This window comes from Monodelphis domestica, chromosome 2 (genome assembly GCF_027887165.1).
Source record: "Monodelphis domestica isolate mMonDom1 chromosome 2, mMonDom1.pri, whole genome shotgun sequence".
In the NCBI taxonomy this organism is placed as follows: domain Eukaryota; kingdom Metazoa; phylum Chordata; class Mammalia; order Didelphimorphia; family Didelphidae; genus Monodelphis; species Monodelphis domestica.
This window is the reverse complement of record NC_077228.1, coordinates 330,223,924-330,250,551: the sequence shown is the minus strand read 5'-3', so window position 1 is coordinate 330,250,551 and position 26,628 is coordinate 330,223,924. Positions and strand designations below refer to the sequence as shown.

At 35.4% G+C, this 26,628-nt stretch overlaps 1 protein-coding gene across 2 annotated transcripts in view; it reads right to left on the bottom strand.

The window, feature by feature from the left end:
• Positions 1-26,628, bottom strand: part of MEI4 (meiotic double-stranded break formation protein 4) — a 343,130-nt gene that overhangs the window by 234,693 nt on the left and 81,809 nt on the right. For both annotated transcript variants that reach the window (XM_056818515.1, XM_007484229.3), the window contains exon 2: positions 8,851-9,097. In XM_056818515.1, coding sequence (XP_056674493.1) covers positions 8,851-9,085 — 235 coding nt within the window. In that variant the 5' untranslated portion in view covers positions 9,086-9,097. The remainder of the gene's footprint in view (positions 1-8,850; positions 9,098-26,628) is intronic.

Genomic DNA, 26,628 nt, shown 5'->3' with positions numbered 1-26,628 from the left:
ATTAAATTAAAATTTTTTGTACAAACAAAACCAATGCAACGAAAATTATAAGGGAAGGAACAATTGTGAAAAAAATCTTTATAACAAAAACCTCTGACAGAGGTCTATTTTTTCAAATTTATAAGGAGCTAAATTAATTGTACAAAAAAATCAAGTCATTCCCAATTTCATAAATGGGCAAGAGACATCAACAATTAGTTTTCAGATAAAGAAATCGAAACTATCAATAAGCTCATGAAAAAATGTTCTAAATTTCTCACAGAGAAATGCAAATCAAAAAAAAAAACTTTGAGATATCACCTGACATGTAGTATATTGGCCAATATAAAAATAAAAATAATAAATGTTGAAGGGAATTTGGCAAACTTGGGACACTAATGCATTTCTGGTGAATTTGTGAATTAATGTAACCATTCTGGAGGGCAATTCGGAACCATTCCCAAAGGGCTTTAAAAGACTGCCTGCCCTTTGATCCAGCCATACCACTGATGAGTTTGTACACTAAAAAAATAATAAGGAAAAATACGTGTACAAAAATATTCATAGTTGCACTTTGTGATGGCAAAAAAATTGGAAAATGAGGGGGTGACCACTGATTGGGGAATGGCTGAACAAATTATGGAATCTGATGGGGATGGAATACTATTGTGCCAAAAGGAATAATGAACTGGAGGAATTTCATGTGAACTGGAAAGACTTCCAGGAATTAATGCAGAGCAAAAGAAGCAGAACCAGAAGAACATTGTACATAGAGACTGATAACTGTGGTACAATCAAACTTAATTTACTTCTCTACTAGTAACAATGCAATGTTCCAGGACAATTCTGAGAAACATATAAGAAAGATAATTACTCCCATCCAGAGAAAGAACTGTGGTAATATAAATACAGAAGTAAAACATGTGATTGATAACATGGTTTGATGGGGATATGATTGGGGATGCTGACTTTAAATAATCACTCTATTGTAAATATGAATAATATGTAAATAGTTTTTGAACAAAGTTACATGTAAAACAACTCTGAGATACCACCCCACACCAATCAGATATGACAGAAAATAAAAATGACAAAACTTGGAAGGAATGTGGGAAAACTAAGACATTAATGCACTGTCAAAAGAGTTAAGAACTGAATCAACCATTATGGAAAACAATTTCGACTTATGTCCAAATATATAAAACAGTATATAACTTTTGACTCACCAATATTATTACTAGTTTTTTTTATCCCAAAGAGGAAAAAAAACAAAAAGGGAAGGACCTATATCACAAAAATATTTAAAGCAGCTCTTTTTGTGGAAGCAAAGAATTAGAAAGTGAGGAGATATCCATCAATTGATGAGTGGCTGAGTAAGTTATAATACTATTTCAGTATGAGAAATGATGAGCAGGAGGAACTCAGAAAAACCTGGAAAGACCTTCAAGAATTAAATGAGAGTGAAATAAGCAGAACCAGAAGAATATTACACAGTGACAGGAATACTGTATGATGAACAACTGTAAATAATTTAGTTATTCTCAGCAATACAATGACCAAAACAATCCCAAAGGATTAGTGATAAAAAAAAAAATGCCATCTGCTTCCAGAGAAAGAACTGACAGAGTCTGAATCCAGACCAAAGCAAACTTCTTTCCACTTTCTTAATTTTTTTGGTTTTGTTTCCTTCCACAAAAGTATTAATATGGAAAAATATTTTATGATTGTACATGTAAAATCTATATGAGATTGCTTGCCATCTCAGGCAAAAGCTGCGGTGGGGGTGGGGGGGCAGAGAGAGAGAGAGAGAGAGAGAGAGAGAGAGAGAGAGAGAGAGAGAGAGAGAGAGAGAGAGACTCAAAATTCTTTTTAAAATGTTGGAAACTTTTTTCATGTAATTGGAGAAAAACTAATTTAGATTTTTAAAAATCTGATGGAATGAGTTATCTCTTTCAATGTTTATTTGTTCATATATCTCTTTTTTTGACATGTTATTTTGCCCTTTTGAAATTGAGAAACATCTAAAACTGACCATTTCATCCTCAACATTTTAAATTTAAGTTAGCAGATGGCAAGTTAGATTACCACCAAACATCTGAACTTAAATACTTTATCTTTAGTTCCTGCTGTGATGTAAATAGATTTTAATTATGTGATCTGGGTAAATTTCTCTCATAGGCACTGTAAGTGAAGGACTTCAGTGGAAAAACAAATTATTACTCAGACTCTTATGATTATAGTATTCTTGCTCTAAGCAAACATATTCTATCATGATGTATTAATTTCATTAAATTGCCTCATAATTGTAAGCAAGATTTTTTGTAGGAACATTTTATATAAATATTATTTTTTCCTAAAATATAGTAAATAATTTAATAAAGTATATTACATTTGCCATTCTCTAATATACTCAAATAAATCATTCATTATAATATTAATTAATAAACACAAAGATAAAACATTGTCATATAATAGAAAGAACACTAGCCTAACATCAAGAGACCAAAGTTCTAGAACTTTCAAGTTCCTTAAACTCTATAGATTATGTACACACAAAATTTAACTTTTAACATTTTCTTATGGGTCTTTGTCTATGTAGTGTTAATAGAATATAAGTGATGTTATTAATGTGTGTATTAACAATATGCATATATATATATACACGTGTGACACACACACATCTATAGGTCTTACACCATGACTACATTATGATACTCTACTCTGGCTTATAATGAACAGCCCCGAGGCACTCAATACCCTTAGATTATTAAATTATAATATATCCCATCTTCAAGATGGTCACATTATTATAGAGGGGAGACACTTAAGCTAACATAGCCAAAAAACAAGAGCAATTATATTCTTAGAGAAATGAAGAAATGACTTAACATTCCATTTATATTCCTGTTATCAAAGCTTAGCATTTGTTGGCTTAAATAAAATCTTTTATTTTTCCATATCTTACTTAATGTTAGTGGCTTCCCTCTTGAATTATCTTTCATTTATCCTTATGAGAGGACTATTCTAACATCCTAATGAGGAAATCTATCTTCATTGAGTTGTGCCTAAATTGAAAAACTAGATAATAAAGGAAGAAATGGTTACAATGACAGAATTAATAAGGATAGAAAAGAGTGTGAAAAGTTAGAAACCTTGGAGAAAATAACCACTGAAAACCAATCTCACAATCCTAAGATACTTGACTGGACTCTGGTTCCATCAGCTAGTTCTAATATGATAAATGTGTCCTTGAGTTTCTCTTTCTCTCTCTCTCTCTCTCTCTCTCTCTCTCTCTCTCTCTCTCTCTGTCTCTGTCTCTCTCTCTCTCTCTCTCTCTCTCTCTCTCTCTCTCTCTCTCTCTCTCTCTGTCTCTGTCTCTCTCTCTCACACACACACACATACACACAGAGTCTGAGTCCCATACTCACTATCTCAGGTCCCACATTCACTATCACTGCTGAGTCATTTCAGAACTGTTCACTGTTATTTAATTTTGATAGGCAACTAATGCTACTCTGCACCCTATGTATCCCAAAGCCTAGGGTCCTGATTACTTCATGCTTGTATATCATGCTTAAGAATGTCTTATTGTACCCCAGAACACATATCAAAGAGTTTTTATTACCCCTTGCACATGCAATCAGTCACCTCCAATTTCTAGAACTCTCCTCCCATATCATGTCCAGATCCCTTCCTGGATCATCTCCTTTGGGCTCCTTCTCTTATCTCCCTTTGTTAGGAAAATATGCACTTCCTGTCAAGATGGCGGCTTAGAGAAAGCTAAAGTCCAGATCTCCTGAAACCCTTCCTTACCGATCTCAAACCGAATGCTCCTAGGGCACCAAAATTCAAAACAATCAACAGCATAGACCCTGGGAGTCCTCCTCCTGGACCTGGACCTGGATCAAAAGGTACGCCCCCCCCCCAAAAGCCAGAACCAGAGACCACTCAGACCTAAGGGGTATGCAGATGGAAGGCCCTAGGACCCATCCCCCCCAACCCAGAGCGCCGAGTCCGAGTCCGAGGCAGCAGAGGCAACCTCAGAGCCCCACGGCCGGCTAATCTGAAGTCAGCTTCCTGAAAACAACCTGACCCAGTCGAGGGGGAACCCAGACAGCAGAGAAACAGAGAGGGAAGGAGGAGCTCGTAACCTCCTAGAAGGAGCACTCGGAGATCCGGGAAGCCGCGGCCCGTCCCCCTCAGAGAGCAGGGTCTTCTGGAACAACAGCAACCCTCAGGGCTGGCAAAAGGGCCTCGGGAGCCGGCTATTCTGAAGGCCACATCCTGAAAACAACCTAACCCAGTCGAGGGGGCACCCAGACAGCAGGGAAACAGAGAGAGAGAGAGGGGAGCTTGTAACCCCCTGGCTGGATCCTTCCATCTGAGTCTCACGAAAAAAGTCCCTGCCTCAAGACATACTAAATTCAACCCAGGGAAAGCTAATCTCATTGGGAGCCCTCGGAGCTCCAGAAAGCCGCGGCCCCTCCCCCCGCAGAGTGCTGCCTTTGGCTGGCTAAGGCACAGGAAAAAGGATAAGCCAGGCTTAGAGCTTGGAAGTAAGTCAAAGGAAAAGCATCAGGAGGGTGCTGAGGAGAGGAGGGCAGTAACAGGGACACACCAGCAATTCCTGGCTTCACTGGAAGACAGAACAACAACTGCATAGAACGGACAATCTGCCTAGGGCTAAAACCTCTGAATGCCAGGCAGAGATAAGAAAAGCTACTCCTCCCCACTCAGATAGAGATGGCAAACTCCACAGAAGCACAAAAACCCCAAAATTCCAAAAGAAACAAGAAGAAGGGGGCAACTTTGGACACATTTTATGGAGCAAAAATACAAAACACAGAGGAGATAGAAGAGGAAACACAGGCAAATGCCCCGAAACCTTCCAAAGGAAATGGAAACTCTCCACAAACCCATGAAGAATTTTAATCTGAAATGATCGAAAAGATGGAAGCCTTCTGGGAGGAAAAGTGGGAAATAATGCAAAAGAAATTCACGCATCTACAAAACCAGTTTGACCAAACGGTAAAAGAAAACCAGGCTTTGAAGCAAAAACTAATAAAGCAAGGCCAAAGGAACAAGAAATTAGAAGAGAACATAAAATATCTCATTGACAAAGTGACAGATTTGGAAAATAGAGGGAGAAGAGATAAATTAGGAATAATTGGACTTCCAGAAAAGCCATAAATAAACAGCAACTCAACATCGTAATACAAGAGATAATCAAAGACAATTGCCCAGAGATTCTAGAACAAGGGAGCAATACAGCCACTGACAGAGCTCACAGAACACCCTCTACACTAAACCCCCAAAAGACAACTCCCAGGAATGTAATTGCCAAATTCCAAAGCTATCAAACAAAAGAAAAAATCCTACAAGAAGCCAGAAAAAGACAATTTAGATATAAAGGAATGCCAATCAGGGTCACACAAGACCTTGCAAGTTCTACTCTGAATGATCGTAAAGCATGGAACATGATCTTCAGAAAGGCAAGAGAGCTGGGTCTTCAACCAAGAATCAGCTATCCAGCAAAACTGACTATATACTTCCAAGGGAAAGTATAGGCATTCAACAAAATAGAAGATTTCCAACTTTTTGCAATGAAAAGACCAGAGCTCTGTGGAAAGTTCGATATCAAAAATCAAAGAGCATGGAATACCTGAAAAGGTAAATATGAAGGAAAGGGAAAAGGAGAAAAATGTTATCTTCTTCTTTTACTCAAACTCTCTTCTATAAGGATTATATTCATATCAATCTATGTATACTAACATGTGGGGAAAATGTAATGTGTAAATAGGGGGAAAAGAAAGACCAAATAGAATAATTGTTCTCACACAAAGATTCACATGGGAAGGGAAGGGGAAGAAAACTCCTATAAGAAGGAGAGGAAGAGAAGTTTTACTTAAACCTTACTCTCAGAGAAATCAACTCTGAGAGGGAAAAACATCCAGATCCACTGGGATCGTGAATTCTATCTTACCCAACAAGGGTAGGGAGAAGGGAAAACCAAGGGGGGGAGGGGGAGAGGGAAAACAAAAAGGGAGGGAAAGAGAGGGGGGAAAGGGGAGGGAACAAACAGGGAGGGACTAAAAAGGGAAACATATCAAGGGAGGGGACAAGGTAGAGCCGAAGAAGAAAAGGTTAGAGCCAGGGAAGGATATCAAAATGCCAGGGAGTCCACAAATGACAGTCATAACTTTGAACGTGAATGGGATGAACTCACCCATAAAGAGTAGACGAATAGAAGAATGGATTAGAATCCAAAACCCTACCATATGTTGTCTTCAAGAAACACACATGAGGTGGGTTGACACCCACAAGGTCAGAATTAAAGGATGGAGTAAGACCTTCTGGGCCTCAACTGATAGAAAGAAGGCAGGAGTGGTAATCATGATATCTGACAAAGCCAAAGCAAAAATAGACCTGATCAAAAGGGATAGGGAAGGTAATTATATTTTGTTAAAAGGGACTTTAGATATTGAGGAAATATCACTAATCAACATGTATGCATCAAATAATATAGCACCCAAATTTCTAATGGAGAAACTAGGAGAATTGAAGGAAGAAATAGACAGTAAAACCATATTAGTGGGAGACTTAAACCAACCGTTATCAAATTTAGATAAATCAAACCAAAAAATAAATAAGAAGGAGGTGAAAGAAGTGAATGAAATCTTAGAAAAATTAGAATTAATAGACATATAGAGAAAAATAAATAGGGATAAAAAGGAAAATATGCAATCTATGACTCACTACTTTTGAGCTAAGTTCCTCCGGCAATATGCCTATAATTCCACATGTGCATGTATGTCCATGCTTAATAAAACTCAACTTGAAAGGCATGGTCTCTCTTGGGGATCTTCCTCTTGTCAAAGTGTCTCAGGGTGTGCTCTCTCAGGAGAAGAGCAGCCTAATTTCTGTAGAGGTCATGTCTCAGTTTACACTAAGAATAATCTTAGAAATAATTCTAAAGAATATACTAAATATATCCTTGTTTGTCCTTTATTAGAGATCATCTTACCTCTAATTTATTATATTTCTTATTTCCACATGGTTGATTATTGCTTTCTCCCTCTGCATGTAAACTCTTTAAGGGTGAAGATTGTTTTTTGTCTTCATCCACAGTGCCTAACAGAGTATGCTCTTTAATAATTGCTTGTTTCCTTTGACCCCAAAATCAGTTTCAGTCTAATTCTTTTAATTTAGCCTAGACACTTTCTATGAAATACAAGAATAAAATTCACATATTCCTTTAAAATAAAAGCATATTACTATTTTTGTGATTATTATTATAAATATTATAATGATTATTAACCAAATAATCAGCCTAAAATAGCATATACAAGTCACAAATTATGATTTTCTTCATTATGGCATCCCGGATATTAAGACAATGTTTAATATTTAGTTACAATAAATGTAGATACTGTAGCATAGCTAATGTCCAACAATGATTGAATAATTAGTAGAGAATGTCTACCCTGGCACCTAATTACTGGACTACTTATTCTTAATGACTTCTTTACTGCTATTATTTATGTCTCTTAAGGACAACGTTTTAATTCAACGTAGTAAGTAAAGGAACAGAGAGCCGTTAGCAAAAAGTAGCATTATCTTATATTAGTTCATGCTTAGCATTTAATTAAAAACAAAGTTTAAATTTCATTTTTTCAAGGTGTTAATCATCTCTCCCTACTTGGATACAAGCCCCCTTTGAGCTGCTGATGAAACAGCCTATAAGCCTATAATTCTAAATTTTTACTGTTTAGAATGCAAAGACTATGCTCAAGTGGCATGTTTAGGTAATAAGGAAAAGCATATGACCTTATTTCTGCCCTTAGTACATCAAAGTTTATACTTGAGGACAGTCCCTTATAGTAATACAAATGACCTAGGTCCCAAAGTGATAGTGTAAAGTGTTTTGCAAAACCTTGAAGGTCTATAATTGTCATTTGTTATTTGTGGTAATAGCAATAAATTCTTTAATCTAATGGTACACCTTGCAAAAAAGGGCCCTGTTGAACCATTAGCTTTTACTACTTGAACTAAACAGATAAACACAATATATTGTATGTCTTACTCTGAAGGCATTATCTTTGACAGTAACATACATTTAATTAAGATAGAAATAGCAGTAAACTTTCAGAGATGATGCTATTAATAAGGCATGCAAATGTATTCGAAAGAAAACATATATGACCACTGAATCCTTAGTTCTTTTCACTATGCTATTTGTGGCAGGGGTCAGGATGAGAGAGGGATTCACCTTTATAGGCATTAGCTGCTGGTTTTAACAAGTCATCCAATCTCTGGGAGGTATTTTCCACCTCACATTTTCTGCCTGATACTTGATATTCTCCCATATCTTCAAGCTTTCTCTAGATGAAAGGCAAAGTCCCAGAGATTCGTAAAACTGAAAATAGAGCCATAGCATCTTAGAGTTGAAAAACTTCTCACAGGTCAATCTAGTTTAACCCCTATACCTGACCCAATCATCTTTTAAAAATATACCCAAACAATGATCATCCAGCTTTCAAATGACTATCTCTAGGGACTAAAATCAAGTATTCCTTTAAAAACTACACAGGCAATAGACATTACATTGTCTTAAGTTTTGTGGAGTTGTTCCTTTTAAATTTTTATTTCATTTAAATAAACTATTCTTGAATTCACTTGAATAAGTTATAAACTTTGAAAAAAGTATCTGTTCCATAAATATGGTGGTTCTTGACTGATTAAGAGTTGTTTTTTCTACTGGACAAACATTAAAAACTAAACTTGGTGTTTTTTAAAAGTCTTGAAATTTATCTCCAGAGACACGTTATATTAGAATAACATATTACTCAAAAAATGACTTAAAATACTTACTATTATTTACTTGAGGTATTGGGCAGATTTTGCTCAGAAGAAGTTTTTGACGTAATTGCAGAACTTCAGTTTCCAAAGCTTCAACTTTTGATCTCCACTCTCCATCTTGTCCAGATAACATCTTAGCAAGATGCTCTGTATATTCTCTGCTGTTTCTGTTTGGTGGTTTTGAGCGGATAATTGCCAGTGCCAGAGCCAATTTTGATGATTTCAAATACCATGTTTGAACCTCCATCCTCTTTAATCCCTGTAATTTAATAAAAAAGAAAATGATACTAAATTTCTCTTAAAGTTACACAGTACATTCTGCTTACTCAAACAAGATTTTTATTTAATGAGACCAATTAAATGAATACATGTCTTCAGTGTCCTAGAGCTAGTCAACAGATACTACTGCCAAAATTTCAATAACTAAGCAAAAAAAAGGAGAGAAATATTCTAAAAAGATATGTAATAAACTTATTAAGTGGATCTGAGAGTTCTGTATATAGGGAGTTAAGGAAAAAATGAGTCCTTACACTAAAATTAGCAAAAATATAAAATTAATAGTTAAAGTAAATTTGGCTCTCCTTCCGACATTATTAATCCCCTGCCCAATCTTAGTTTTAATCACCAAAAATACCAAAAGTGTATACACTCCATTCAAGCTTGAATGGGGGAGGTCTGTGACCCACATGTGTGATAGTAGGTGACGAATGAGAAGAGACTGGCCCTCTGGTCAGTCTTAAGCAAAACTTTAGCTGTAATTGGTACATGTAAAATGGAAGAAGTCACAGGAGGTGAGGAAAGGAAATGGTCTTTTAAAAATGCCAAGAACTTCCTGATTGCTCACCTCTCTTCGGTCGTCGACTTGACTTTGGAGGATCTCGAGCTTGAGATCTCAGACTGCTTCCCTTTGTAATGACACGTGGTGAATGAAAAAGGCTGACTCTTTTCCTGGATTTTCTGAAGAGACTAACCTCAGGAGAGACCTATCCTCTTGAAAGAGGCTCCTTGCATCCCCAGGTCCTTGGCTCAAGACCAAGGCCCCTTGGACTAAGGCCTAACTAGCCCTACCTGGGTTGAGCCAGGGGCTGGAGCAAAATATTTAGTGCTTAGGGTTGATATCTTACCCCATCCTCTCTCTGATTTTTCTTATCTTCACTTTTTCTTTACTTTATAAATAAATTATTAAATTAAATCTCTTTGGAATTAATTAAAATTCCTGGCAACCCTACTCTTAAACCTTCTATAGAAGGTTTACATTTCTACCCTTTACATGACCAAGTAAATTTGCTAATTCTTCCTTTGTAATATTTCATATACAGTTCTCTTCATTCTAAAATTAGTCCAGACCCTACACTACTGCCTTAATTGGTTTCTTGATTTTATATATTTTTCTACTCCAGTCCATGTTCATACAACTCCCAATGTTCAAGAAGATTGCATTCTTAGTGTTCTCATTTTAAATGTTCGTTTTCCTCCCTGTTTTAGAATCTGCAGTGGGTCTCTATTGACTATTAATCATGTCCTTCTCAGGATATCATTCAAGACCCTATATAAATGTACTTATATACAAACTTAAAGTTCCCTTTAATCTTTCCTACCATCCACATTAGTTTTTTTAACTATCCCTCCTTTCTTGTCTTCTTTTTCTGACATTAACCAAGAATGTTTATTTATTCTCACTTCATATCTTTTCTTATTCTATTCTCAATGCTTTTGATCTCATTCTCCTTTGCTCAGTAATCCAAATACTATCCATCCTTAAAAACTCAGCTCAGATCCTATTTCCTCTATCAAATATTCCCAAACTAAACTGAATTTTGGGCAGCTAGGTGGCACAGCAAACAGAACACAGAATCACAAAAATCTGAGTTCAAATATGGCCTCAGATACTTATTAGTTGTGTGACATATGTTAAGTCATTTAACCTCTGTCTGCCTCAGTTTCTTCAATCATAAAAAGGGTATAATAGGGGGCAGCTGGGTAGCTCAGTGAATTGAGAGCCAGGCCTAGAGACGGGAAGTCCTAGGTTCAAATCTGGCCTCAGACACTTCCCAGCTGTGTGACCCTGGGCAAGTCACTTGACCCCCATTGCCTAGCCCTTACCACTCTTCTGCCTTGGAGCCAATACACAGTATTGACTCCAAGACGGAAGGTAAGGGTCTTAAAAAAAAAAAAGGGATAATAATAGAGCCTCCCTCTCAAAGTTGTTATGGATCAAATAAGATATCTGTAATGTCTTTAGAATAGTGCCTGGCACATAGCTATGGAAATGCTAGCTTCCATCCTTCCTTACAAACTATCCTACCCCAGAGGGACTTTTTAAACCTTATCTAAATGTCTTTATCACTTAGAGTTAGTATTACAAGACTGAGCATTTGATTTTATGTTGCCTTGTAATATTCTCAGATTCTTTCATATGTATTAGTATTATCTTACCAACAAGATTGTAACCTTGAAAAAAGGAACTATGACTTTTTACTTCTCATATGGCCCTAAAAGTACTTATTATGATGGTTTTTATTCAGATGAACCTGAAATAAATTAATAGGGATTTATAACTTCACAGAATATGGCACCTTTGTGCCATCATTACTTGAAAAGCACTCCTTTCACACATCTTCTCTGATCTGGAAGGCTGAGTGATGTCCTGATATCTCAGTCTAAATGATTCAAAAATGCATAAAATACATTAAAATTTGACCAGATTTAACAACCAAAATATATCCATGTGTAATTTGGTAAGAAAATATTTAATAAACAAAATGGGGTACATTAGTTCAGTGTGTATGTATATGTTGTATTTGTAGATTTTGGCCCAGGTTATATAAATTCAGTAAAATGACTTCTATACAGGCAGGAAGGACTAGAGCCTATTAAAATGGCTCAGGTCAAATTAGAATTCTAGAGGCACATGTTTCAGTTTCCCCAGTTATTATTTTCATATAAGTGGTTCATTCACCATCTGTACTTCAGTAATGGGGAGCAGTCAATGGCATTTATTGAATGCCCACTATGTAGTATTATATTATCAACAAACACCAAAACAGTAGATAAAAAAACACTTTGCCAACTTTGAAAATCCATACAAATGATAATTATTACTTCTTATTAATGGTGAAAACTTTTTTTAAAGTGAAATCCCTTAATTTGGACTTTGGTGAAGATTCATATTCATAAAACTTTAGAAGAAACACTTCATGAAAAATATAAATGCATTCAAATGTTATTAAAGCATGGCTCTATGGATCTCTGAATGAGATATAAAGATGTGTGGAATTAGTAATCATGTGTTATTCTAAATAAAGTGATTGATTAGCAATAATAGTAGTTTTAGATCAATATTCCTGAAACCTCCATATAGAGATAATATAAATTAGAAGCCCTTCAGGGGAGAAGTTGAGGTGTCTCATTTCTGGCATGGAGCCATGGAGGACCTTTTGACTAAAACAGGACAGAGACTAACCACTCCTAATGAAGTATATATAGAAAGACACCCCCCTCTTTTTACTTTTAAAATAAACATAGTTTATAGCTTAGCTCTGTCTCTCTCCTTTTCCCCTCCCACTTTCTACTCTTTTAAAATGCAGCTAAAAAAAAGTCCCCTTCCTTTATGATTTATTAAATATTTTCTGGACCCCAGCAAAACTGCACCCCCATCCCATCAAATATCTCTGCCAAAACCTTGAGTTTATCTTTTGTCCAGGAAGGATACCAGCTCCAGGAAGGGACAGTCCCAGAGAAGCCAGGAAGGAATAAGAGATAACACCAAGTCAGGCTAAAGGAAGGAAAACAAGGGGTTTCAAATGTTTCTTTACTGTCTCAGGCTGAAAACCACATAATTGTCACGAGTTTGGGGGCATACATAATGTTGAAAATCACATGCTCAAGATTGTGAACAACACAGTCCCCTCTATGGGGTTGGATGAGAGGTGGGGGAAATCTTGTGTCAATATTATAAAAAGTCTGTGCCTATACATAAAGAGATGACATTTTTTTTTTTGTCCTGAGCACTTAACTCTCAGGGCTGTGGCCCTTTTCCTCTCTTTCCCTTCGCTTCCCATTCCCCCCTTTCCATTCCCCCTGTCCTGCCTTTCTCAGGGGTTGTTCCAATTGTCTGCATTCTATATGGCTTCCCTCTCTACTTATTTATAGTGATGAAGATCCAGATCTTCACTCCACACGATCTTTAATATAACTTGGGTGAAAAAATCACTGAAAGGTAATATAATAGTGCCATGCTGGTAAAGCCATGGCATGGGCTACTCCCCTCTCCACCTGATATTTTTTGCATGTCCCACCCCTCTGTCCAGCCACCCAAACCTCACTCCTCTGTCTGGGGTAATTCATGCAGAGGGCTCACAGGCAGCTTGAAGGTGCAGTCTGGGCACACAATCTTGAAAACATTAGTCAACACTGAACTAGAGTCTTCTAGAGTCTTTTTGAACTACTATGTACTTACAGCAGTTGCAACCAACTGCCAACCATCACTCCCAGGGCAGGCAAAGCTGGCCTAGCTGAAGCATCAAGATACTTTAAAAGAGAGATATGGGACAGCAAGAGACAGGCAAATCAAAAGGCTCTGAGCACATCTCTGACTCTGATGGAGACGGCCCACGATGCTGACCCCAAGAATCTCGGGAACAGTAATGCTTTTTCCAGCCATCATTCTAGGGAACAATCCTTTTGAAGATGCAATCTGGAAACTGCCCTCTTCAGAGAAAGCATGCACCCTCTCAAAGGTCTAGTGACCATAATCCAATCTTCCTCTGCAAATTTAGAAGATACTTTAATATCTTGTAGGACTTTGATGTAGAAATGCTAATCCTTTAGCATTTTATTGTAGAAATAAAGAAATTCTGATTCTGAAATTCTGAAATTTCTGGTTGAAAGAAGGTATGATAATGGAATTTTTACTGTATATAAAATAAAATCACATAGTAATGAGAACGGCCTACTTAAAATAGGATAAAACAAAAAAATAAAAGCACCAGATGTTTTTCAAGTAAATCAAAATCATTCTATTATTTCCCTCAATAACTTTATTATGCAATATTTTTAAGATGTATTCTATATTTATTTTAGAAAAGTTCAGCAACAGCTTAAATTCTGAAACCCTGTGTTTAAAGGCTCAATTTAAATAATTGAGTCAAAGTAAATAATTAAAATTTAATAACCCCTAAGAAAACAATTATAGTCCTTACATTCCCAGGAGCAGTCTTCACAGTTTTAAGTACATCATTATTTTAGCAAATTTTAAGAAAAAAGTTTTGTGAATAAATATAACTTATATGTGGGGTGCAGGGGGGAGGATAAGGCACCGAAGCAATATCTGACCTTTATATTACTGAAAAATACATTTATTCAATCTTTGAGTGCTTGCTGTATACAAAGCACTCTATTGGGTTCTTTTGCTTATAGAAATGAAATAAAGAAATAAGTTAAAAACATAACTCCTGATCTCAAGAAACTTATCTTTAAAAAGAAGAGCCATGTATATACAATAACTACAGGGTAAGGTACAATATGATAAATGGCTTGTGAAAAGTACAATACAAAGTACTATAAAAATTTAGAGAAAGGAGAGGCCAGTTTTAGCTGGGTATGAGAGGAACCACAGAAGGCCTCATGAAGAACAAAATATCTGAGCTGGGCTGTTAAATAAGGAAAATTGTTCAAAAAGAAATGGATTTAGGGGAGGCAATCTAGGAGAAAGAAGAAGGAAAACAACAGCAATGTTGGAGAAACAGGGAGTCATTAAGAAAATGTCTCGGAACTGATGAAAAGTTAAGTAAAAGAACCAAGAAAATAAGATACTCAATGACCACAACAATGTAAATGGAAAGGACAACAACAAATCAATCAAAACTGAAGGATGTGAAATTATAATGGCCAAGTTTAGGGACACAAGAAAGCATTCCCTCACCTTTTTTTTTTGTTTTTTGCAAAAGTAGGGAACCATGGGTACAGAATAATTCATTAGTTGATTTTGCCAAAGATTTTTTTTTTCCTTTTTTGGTTTGTTATTTCTGGCAGCAGGAGGTGGGAAAGCTACATTGAAAAAATGTAGGTGATAAAAACAAAATGTAAATATAGTTTTATAACTGAATTTACATATATATAGACATACATATACATATATATATACATATACACACAAATAAAATGGTCTCCTGTCTCTTCACCCATAAATATGTTTGTATATATGTGTATATACATATTCCTAGACTTAAACTCTTAAGAATCTAATGTAAAACTGTTATTGTACTAGTAATACTAGCATTATACCCCATAATTTTTTTTTTTTACTGAATATGTCAATGATTCCAGAATTCTACAATCTCTCTCTTATGGGTGTAACCAACAATACAGATCACAACATTTCCAGGACATTGTGGGTGATAGTTCTGAGTTTTCATATCCCTAAAACTTTTTGGGAAGTAGTACTAATTCAAATAAGTCCTCCATTAGCCTAGTCTTTGATAACTTATAGCCAGTTCCTCCATGTAAAATTGACAGAGAAAAATTTTTCTCCTTATTACTAAAGAAAACTCAAAATATTAAGTATGCACTGGTGCAGTGAGTGAGACATGATGGGTGACTCAAAATGAAAGTGCTTCACAGGGAAGTTCTTACTTCTCTATGCAATAAACTTAAATGCATTTTAATTAAAATCAAAGAGCTCAATGAAATTATCCATTTAATGCTCAAAACACGTAGAAGCAATGAAGTTTTTCTTCTTAACAGATTAATAAGCTGAGATATAAGAAAGTTTAAGACTCCTGCCAAGATTCCCAAGTGACTCTGTGGTAGCAGGCATTTACTTAGCAAGTCTGGTGATAAACATACTCTATGGAGTCACAGTTCACTACTTGAAGAGAAGAGAGTCATAATAATGTTGAGCTAATTAGTTTTAATAAAGTTTGGCCAAGACCTACTATGCATTTTTTATCAGATCCATAGGACAAATTTTCTAATTACTGTTATAGTTTCAGTACACACTCTACTGTGAAGTGCTTAGTCTACTATCCTCAAATTTAATACAAAGGCATCAAGTCACTCAAGATTTCTAATCTCTCCACTTCAATTATAAAGAGAGACTTCAAAAGCCTTGACAGGAAAGGAAGCATGTATATTATTAGTAGCTCATAAAGAATAAAAGGATAGTAAAAAGTAGGGTGTGAAGATAGAGATTTTTTTTCCATTTCCATCAGAACAGAAATATTAGAAGCCTATTTTTGGAGAAAAGTTAACTAATCATAGTTTTTAATTACATACAGATTTTCCCTACAAGCTGTTTTCCCTTTTATAATTACCTTTTTAGGTTCTCTATGGTCTCTTTGCTCTATCATTTAGAATGGCTACCTATGAATTCCTGCAGAATCACATGGAGGATTCATTACAAAATTTCATAAGTTAGCTGAAACTACAGTGCTTCTAAAAGGCCAAGTTTCTTCAACATCCTACAACTGTCTCCCATTCTGAATCAATTTCTCTACAGAAAGTAAAGAGCTGATGCCTACATAAAAACTTGTAACATTTTTCTTTTGAGACATTAAGATACTTATAATAATACCAATGAAACACTAAGTCCCTGCCAAGATTCTGGTATCTCACAAAGCCAAGTTATTTTTTAGCAGCAAAACAAGAGATTTTATATATAGTTTTGTTAGGAACAGATAAAAGTGAAAATTCACATAATCCAAATCCACAAAATTCCCAAATGTTCAATTATTGGCTCAATGGGAAATAAATAACCTCACAGATTAGAGATGAAGCACAGCTGGTCACAAGAGAAAGTTGCCTATGAAGTTAAATGGAAGTCAGGGGAGGGGAAATGACAGAGGGGAACCTATAAGAAGTAGGTTTAGAGTTCTTTATTGGCTTTTAGGGAAAAAAAAATCTATGTTTCATAAATGTGCACTTAACCTAAAGCCAAGTGATACAATCTTTTTTCATTGTTTTGTTTTACATTATAGTGTGGCAGAACTGAAAGAAAGCTAGTCTCAGGGTAGGAAGACTTGATATCAGTTTCTGCATCTGACCCACACTGTGTGAATCAAGTTACTTATTTTTAAAAAATGTACCCTCCTTGAAGACAGGGACTATTTTATTTCATTTCAGCTTATATTATTATAATTATATGTAGATATATGTATTTAAATTACCTTAAATTATAACTCCTATTTTACAAGAGAAAAAATCAATATCAAAGTACTTTTATTAAGCACTTACTATGTTCTGAGCAGCGTACTAGGGGCTAGAGATACAAAAATAAATAAGACAAAAACAAAATTATATTAAATTAAATAAGTCCTTGTCTTCAAGAAGTATGCATTTTTTCAAATATATTTTTATTCTGTGGAACTATTACCAAATAAAAGTAAAAAAGTTTTAATAATCATTTTTTTAATATTTTGAGTTCCAAGGACACTAATACATTGTTGGTGGAACTATGAACCATTATGGAGAGAAATTTCAAATGACATCCAGAAAGTTATATAATTGTATATAAACCTTAGACTCAACAATACCATCACTGATTTTTTTGTTTTTTTCCCCAAGGACATCACAGAAAAAGGAAAAGAACTCATATAAAACAAAATATTTATAGCACTTCTCTTTGTGGTGGCAATGGATTGGAAATTGAGGGGATTCTCATGAATTGGAGAATAGTTAAACAAATTGTGGTTTATGCTTCTGTAATAATAATGTGCCAGAAGAATCAATGAGGATATTTTTTTTTTGGAAACAACAACATAGGATAATTAACAATGAAATGAATAGGACGAAGAAAACACTATAAACAGCTACAGAATACTGTGGAAATTATCAATGTTACCTTTAGACATTGAACTGAAAATTAAAAACATTAAAGTCTTAATTTGTATGAACCTGTTGGTTGCCTGGAAGATAACCTTCTGTGATGAAGGAAGGGTAGGAAGTGGCCAAGGCACTTGTGGGTGGATTTTATTATGGGGATACAAGGAAAAGTAAGCTAAACATATAAGAGACTTGTATTTCATTTATGTACAATATTATTTTTCTTTTTTATGGAAATGCTTGGTTTATTCAGTTTTGCAACATTGGGAATACTTTTTTAAAATTTTGAAATCCATATCCTCTCTGTCACTCCACATCTCTCCCTTCTCCTTGAGAAGGCAAACAATTTAAATATATTATGTATGTGCAGTCATGCAAAACTCATTTCCATATTAGCAATATTGAAAAAGATAAACACATAAAGAACAAGAAAAATATAGTAGAAAAAAGCTATGTTCAATATGCCTTCAGTGTTCATCAATTCTCTCTAAGGAAGTGCGAAAGGGGCTTCTTTATCCTCTTTGTCTATTTTGAATTAACACTTGTGAAAGAGAACTCTTTATTCTCTTTATCTATTTTGAGTTAATACTTGGTTAACACTAATTTAAGTACCCCTACTCAGCACATCACCAGACCCTAAATAAGAGTGTTCACAAGTCATTTGCTAAAGTAGTAACAACTCAATTAGTCAGGAAATTGTGAATCCTTTTGATAAGAGTTTACACCTTCAGAGGATGAGAAGTGGACCCTGTAAGACACTGCACCACCACCTCCGCAGTGCTAGACAATTTGAAAGTTGTGATTGGCCCCTCTGAAGAGGGAAAGGGACAATAAGTCTCTAGAAAAGCCCTGAATTTGGGAGGCTAGAGGTTGGCTTCAGGAGTCATCCTCAACAGGTTGTCAATGATCCACTCAAACTGCCTCTTGGAAGGAACCTGGGTGAGTGAATAGCTGGCTTTCCTTTCCTGACTTCTGCAGAGAGATTAATTCCAGTTGAGGGTTAACAAGTATTCCCAGGCTGAGTGAATCACTGGAGCAATATTTAGTGTGATAGGTAAATATCTTCTCTACCCTCTTTTCATAATTCTCTTTGTAAATAAAAGCTATTAAAAGTCATTTTGACTTGAGCTATAATATTTTAAATCAGTGACCACTATATTATTTATAATTTTCATATATTTTAGTCAAACCTTTCATTTTAATTCCTTACAGAAGTGAATAGAATGTTTCTTCAGGGGTCCTTAAATTTGCCTTGGTTCAGTGTCTTGATCAGAATAGCCATTTTTCTCAGCTGATAATCCCTAGAATACTGTCCAATACTGGTGCAATGTTCTGGTTCTGCTCACTTTATGAATTCATAAAAGTTCATATGTTGTATGCATAAGTTGCCTGAGTTCATATAAGGCTTCCCAGGTTTTTCTGAAACACCTGACTCATTCTTTTTATAGCATGACAGTAGTATTCCATCACACTCATATACCACAACTTGTTCAGCCATTTCCTAATTAATAGGCATTTCCTCAGTTTCTAGTTCTTTGCCATCACAAAAATTGCTGTTACAAATAGTTTGTACAAATAGCTATTTTTTCCCTTTACTTTGATATCTTTGGGATAAAATATTAATGGTATTACTGGATCAAAGGGTAAATGCAGTTTTAAAGCTCTCTGGGTTTAGTTCTAAATTGGTCATGTGAAGAAATTAGGTACTTTAAATTTAATTCAGGTAATGCTTTTTTTTTCTCTCTACAGAGCTGGCTTTATTTTAAAGTTAGAGAAAAAAAGTTTTAAAAGATTGAGGTTATACTAATTGAGGTAGCAAGGAACCCTGAAGGAAAGACAAAGAATCAGCACTATCTACCTTCAGACCCTAATGGGGACTGCCTAAAACCAAACCCAAACCCAAAATGCTAGGTCTACTTCCATCCTTCCATTCACTTGCCATTGAGAGGGAAAATTATTGTGAAAAGGCAGAGAGGCACCTTCCTCACCACCATCAGCAGACTTATATGGAATTTGACACAATATATGACATATATTACATACATATATATATATTCAAATAGTAAATCAATCACAATCCACTTTGCAGAAATGAACAGATGTCATGAGAATTATATTATCTTCACAAGCCGAGAGCAAGCCCACAAGGAACACATAGAGTAAGAGGTTCATGTTGAGCAGAAGTACAAAAAAATGAAATTAGGATTCTAAAGAGCACAATAGATGAAAGACAAATGGAACTAAGATTTTGGTGAATTGGTCTATGATCACCATTATCTGCAAGATCCTAAAATCTAAAAGATGTTTTTTTTTTTTCTGACCACAATCTTCTGTTCTATCAAATCTCACACTCTCAATACTTCCATAACTACTGTTCATTCACCCTTATCATGACTATTCATTAGCTTGATTCCTTTAAATCCTTCTCTTCAAAGGATTAACTCTTAAGCTTTAAGGAAATGCTGCATAGCAGAAAAAATACTCAATCTGAAGTCAGGAAAACTTGTTTGAGTAAACACTTCAGAAACCTATTAGCTGTGAGACACATGGACCAAGATCCTCACAAAACCCCATCTGTAAAATTGGAATAAGAATGCTTACATAATATTGTTTTAGGGAAATTGCTTGGTAAACCTCATAAATTATGTGAAATTAACATAAAAATGTAATTCATAGTTGGCACATGCACATTAAGGTAGGAAGATGCAGAGGGTCAGTGCAATTTCTGACTTCTGGGATGTGCTAGGTAAGCTTCCCTGCATGATCTCTGGTAATTTCTTCTTTATTTCTTTCTCTTTACTAATAAATACTTATAAATTTAGTATAAAGTCATAAAGATTATTTTTTATTACAGATAAGGAAACTGAGATCCAGAGAAAATAAACAACTTGCTCCAAACTACAAAGATATTAAGTAGCACAGTACAGAACATCAGTCAAGTTTCCTGATGCCAAATCCCAATGCTCTTTCTACTGATCACTGTCCTCTTAATATGAACCTTGTTATATCCTCCTTGCTCAGTCCTGACTACATGTATCATGCTCCCTCTTCCAATCCCTGTTAAATTATTTGGTCCTTTGCTGATGTTTCTTTGCTATTAACCTTCAATTCCTGGTATCCCATTTCATCTTCAGGATCAAATATAAAATTATTTGGCTTTTAAAGTCCTTAAAAACCTAAACCTTTTCTATCTTCCCTATCTTCTTATACCTTACTCTCTTTACTCTCCTCCACCCAGTTTTTTTTCTTTTTTATGTAGCTAGCTATTGACAGACCTGGGAGTGACAAAAGGGCTTAGATTAGTCTAGGGTTTTGGTACCATCACAGTTCCTCTCTTAAGAAACTTTAGCTCTGGTCTTTTCTCTGTCCTTATACTCTAGCCCCTGCCAAAGGAAGAGAAGATTTATAATTCAAATCTCAGACCTCCCCATAGCCAGGTACAAGAAAAACATACATCACCGTCCCTATACAAGGCTAATGGGGGATGGAGGGGGTCATCATCATGACCTGATCAAGGCATCTCAGGAATGGTGGCTATACCTTCAGCTCTTGTTAGATGTTTGAGGGTGAAGTCCTTGTTGCTTTTCTGCCTAAGGGTCTTGCTGCAAGAAGCACTACTAATCAGTTGTTCATTTCCCATAGTCTCTATTTTTGCCTCCTTTGAAGAAAAATCATGTCCATTTCTATGTCCTACTTGGACCTTCTGTGGCTAAGATCTGTACTTACTCCCACATTCACCACCTTCACTCCAGAGGAAGAATTCCCAAACTCAAAGAGGTCTAGCACCTATGGTGTAAGGGCCTATTGGAGTCTATTTGGCACTCATTTCTCACCTATGGTTTCAAGAAGCTATAGCAAAAGTGTTTAGTCGATCCTTTTACATCATAATAATACTTTTTAATCTTCTTTTGTTGACTAACCAATGTATGTTCTAAATATGTTCTTCTTTACTCAGTTGCCATACTCATTATCTACTCCCTTATTCACATGATCAGAGATTTACCCCTGAAATGTATCTTGAAGATCATGTATTCTAAATTGATCATTGTACCTGCCCATCTTGTGGGATTCTTACCCATATTACTCCTAAAATTTGTCAGTAAAGTTTTACTAAGTTTGTTAAGAGTTTCCCTTCAGTTCTCTTGAAACTGAATGAATACCAGTATTTATTAATTACCCATTGCTTCTACCAGGTAACTAGCCCATCTTCTTTTACAATTATACTTTTGTTTGCTAGCATATCTTAAAGCACTTCTCTTCTGTTATTCCAGATTTTTAAAATGCTATATGCTGCTCATTTTCATCACTCACCTTCTTCAAATTCAGTTCTTTGGGGACTGTAAGGTGCCTAGACTCAGTTTATACACAGTACCTTGAAAATATTGGTATTAAAAAGATAAGAATCTGATTCAAAAAGAAGTTTGATATTATTACATGAATTGTAACATTCCAGAGTTAATCTATGCTACTCTTGTTCTGTTCTTTCCTGATCCTAACTCAATGTCATATGTAGTTTCTGTTCAAGGTACAAATATTACTGACAAACTCAACAGATTGTCCATTCAATGGCATACCACAATCTAGACACAGTAATTTTTATCCACCATTTCGTTTTAATAATTCTGGGCAATTTGTTATGCCAAACTCTTTTAATGATTATAAATAATTATACATAGGTATTTTTGTGCTATTTTACACAAATATGAATACATACATATCTGCATAGGTGCACACTTGTGTTCATATATTTATGTGTAGAAATGTGGTTAAATAGAGACGAAGGACAATTAGAGGATGAAGTAGAGGGAGAAAGCATTTAAGGTGGTGTTCTGCTCTATTGAATCAAGTGTTTCTCAATAATCAACAAAAAAGCTCAAAAGGATTTTGCATTCCCTAAATCTTGTAGTTAATTGTATGATATTAAATATGTGGTATAATGGAAGAATATTACAAAAGTCTTAATGTTTCCTTTTAATATACTCATAAAAGATATTTCTGACATATGCATGTTACCTACATAAAATATATTAGGTGGACAAATAAGTATAGAGAGACCATATTGGTGATCTTTCAGTCATCTTTTTATCATAATAAGATGCCAGATATTTCAATTATTTTTAGTATCTTCTCCTTCAAATATCTTGTCTATTGATCTCTCAACAATTTAAAATTGTCTCTCCTCTAGCATGAATCTCTTCTATCTTTACTTGGTCCACTGCAACTGATCTTTCCATCATTATCCTTTTGACTGTTGTTTCCACTCCCTCTATAAATGGATCTAGGATTGTGATGTTATAAATCCTAGTTTTTTTTTGCTACCAAAATACTTGTACATGTTATATTTTGTCATATGTCTGTTGTCATCCTTAAAATTTAATATTTGGAAGAGATATCCTTACCATCAAATATGCCCATTCAACTGCCTTCCTTACTTCAAATAAGGATTCCATTTTCATTTCTCTTCCTTACATGCCTACGTTTGTCCCCATCTCACCTTCCAATAAAAGTGATCCCTCTTTTCTTTCTCATAATGTGTTGTCTTTTTCTCCTTTGCTTCTCACACATTCCATATTCTTTCCCTTTCCTTGGGAGAGGTAGAATAATGACAGTATACATCCCATTAGATTAAAAAACAAACAACCTTACCTTCTGTCTAAATGCTAACCATCAGTCCCATGACAGAAGAGCAATAAAGGCTAGGCAACTAGGATTAAGTGGCTTGCCCAGCATCACACTGCTAAGTACCAGTTTTACAATTGAACTCACCTCCCATCTTCAGGTCTGGATATCTATCCACCAAGCCATCTGCCCTTCATTAGACTTCTTAAAGTAAGAATTGTCATTTTTCATCTTTGCATTCTCAGCACCTAGTACCATGAAGTCATGGTATCTCATATACAATAAATAAATAAAAATTCTATTTATTGAACTATACAGAGAAACAACTTCCTATTAATGATGAAAATCAAATATTGATTTTATATTCTATGTCTCATTACATTACATAATTAATTCTGTTCTGAAAATGCCTATGTCCTGTTTTTTAGTCTCTTACATTCAAAGGTGCATGAGTTTTTTTAAGTTTGGTTTATCTATCTGAATTAGTTTAAAAGTTTGGTTTCAAGAGGATCAGATGGAATAGAGTTGGGGTAAGTGACCTCAGCAAGACAGTCTATGATAAGCCCAAAGATTCCAGCCTTTTGGACCAAAATCCACTATTTGATAAAAACTGCTGGGAAAATTGGAAGACAGTATGGGAGAGATTAGGTTTGGATCAACATCTCACATCCTACACCAAGATAAACTCAGAATGGGTGAATGACTTGAACATAAAGAAGGAAACTATAAGTAAATTAGGTGAACACAGAATAGCATACATGTCAGATCATTGGGAAAGAAAAGACTTCAAAACCAAGCAAAAGCTAGAAAAAATAACAAAATGTTAAATCAATAATTTTGATTACATCAAATTAAAAAGATTTTGTACAAACAAAAAAAAAAAAACAACCTAAATTAGAAGGGAAGCAACAAATTGGGAAACAATCTTCATAACAAAAACCTCTCACAAGGTCTAATTACTCAAATTGATAAAGAGCTAAACCAATGGTACAAAAAAATCAAGCCATTCTCCAATTGATAAATGGGCAAAGAACATGAATAGGTAATTTTCAATTAAAAATCAAAACTATTAATAAGCACATGAGAAAGTGTTGTAGATCTCGTATAATCAGAGAGATGCAAATCAAAACAACTCTGAGGTATAACTTCACACCTAGAGGATTGACTAACATGATAGCAAAGGGAAGTAATGAATCCTGGAGGGGATGTGGCAAAGTTGGGGCATTAATGAATTGCTGGTGGAGTTGTGAATTGATCCAACTGTCCTGGAGGGCAATTTGGAACTATGACCAAAGGGCGATAAAAGACTGTCTGCCCTTTGATCCAGCCATAGCACTGCTGGGTTTGTCCCCCAAAGAGATAATAAGGAAAATGACTTGTACAAGAATATTCATAGCTGCATTCTTTGTGGTGGCAAAAAATTGGAAAAGGAGGGGATGCCCTTCAATTGGGGAATGGCTAAGCAAATTGTGGTATATGTTGGTGATGGAATACTATTGTGCTAAAAGGAATAATAAAGTGGAGGAATTCCATGGGAACTGGAATGACCTCCAGGAATTGATGCAGAATGAAAGGAGCAGAACCTGGAGAACATTGTATACAGAGACTGATACTCTGTGGTACAATCGAAGGTAATGGACTTCTCCATTAGTGGCAATGCAGTGATCCTGAACAACTTGGAGGGATCTATGAGAAAGACCACTATCCACATTCAGAGGAAAAACTGTGGGAGTAGAAACACAGAAGAAAAATAACTGCTTGAATACATGGGTCGAGGGGATATGGTTTGGGATGTAAACTCTGAACATCCTAATGCAAATACCAACAAAATGGAAATAGGTTTTGATCAAGAACACATGTAATACTAAGTGAAATTGTGCGTCTGCTACAGGAAGGGTGGGGGAGGGGTGGGAGGGTAATAATATTATTCGTGTAACCAAGGAATAATGTTCTAAATTGACTAAATAAATTAATTTAATTTTTTAAAAATGTGGTTTCCTATAAACCAATTGATTTGAAAGAAAACTTACCTCTATCTCACTAGCTGCTCTTATAATAAGAAATGTCATTTTATATATATACTAAAAGTTATTCTTGCAGATGGACTAAACCAATCAGAATTTCCTAGATGGAAGGAGGGGTTGTTCCTAATCCACATTCCAGATTTTCAGTCATTCTGTACCCCACATCTGTCATCCTTCTGAATTTATAACCCAAATTGTTTTCCATCTATGATGTTTACTATAATTCTTTGTTCTCTGGTATGTGCCAAAACTATATGAATGGTAGCATGTCCCACTGCATGGTCTTTTGGATAGCTTAGGAGCCAAGAGACCCTTTTACTGGTAAATGCTAGTCTTACCAATAATACTGAATGTGCTCAGAATTTGGGGCCTCTGTTCACCTTAATTTCAATTATGAAAATTGGTGACTGAAGAAACTGGAGGGTGAAAAGCTGATTCTCAGAGCAACTTAAAAAAAAAAAAAATTAAACCCTTATCTTTTGTCTTAAAATCAATACTAATATTGTTTCCAAGGGAGAAGGGCAGTAAGGGCTGGGCAGCTGGTGTTAAGTGACTTGCCCAGGGTCACACAGGGTCCACACAGATAAGAAGTATCTGTGGCCAGATTTGAACCTAGGCCCTCCCATTTCTACACCTGGCTCTCAATCCACTGAGTCGCCCGGCTTGCCCCCTCAGAGCAACTTTTTAAGAGAACTCATTTTCTGGTAGAATTTTCACTAAGGGGGATTTTTCCATGGAGGATTTCACCAGAGATTCTTCTGAGTCAAGGTAAACCCCTATTCTTTTGGGGGGAGTTGCAAATGTTTGTTTGTCTTGGCATGCTGTCTGTAAGTATGAATGATTAGCAATAATTGTTCATGGAAAATCTGGGAAATTTGCCTAAGGGAAATTAAATATATCTTTAGGGAAGTCACCTAGAGAATTTTCTCTTACAGGGGAGCTTCTGGTTCATGCCAAGAGAAATACTGAATTCTTGAAGAAATATTTCTTCCTTCAAGGTGCGGACTACTGGTCCAAGCCAGGAGGCATAATAAGGGACACTTCCCATTTAAGGAATTGAGGAAACTTGGGAAGAGGGAATTTAAAAAGGGAGTGAATAAAATTAAGGCAAAAATTAACCAGGCATGTGTATATATGGCTCAGATTTTACCTTAAAAGTGGATGTCCATTTGTGTTCATTAATTCTTTTTTCAGAAAATTTCTCAGCAAGTGCTTTTGTGTCTTTCTTGTCATATTATCTATATTTGAAAGTCAAACTAGCTTTCCCCTATGGACTTAACATACAGAGAAGAAAGAGTAAAACCTTTCTTGAGAATAAATGTTTTCT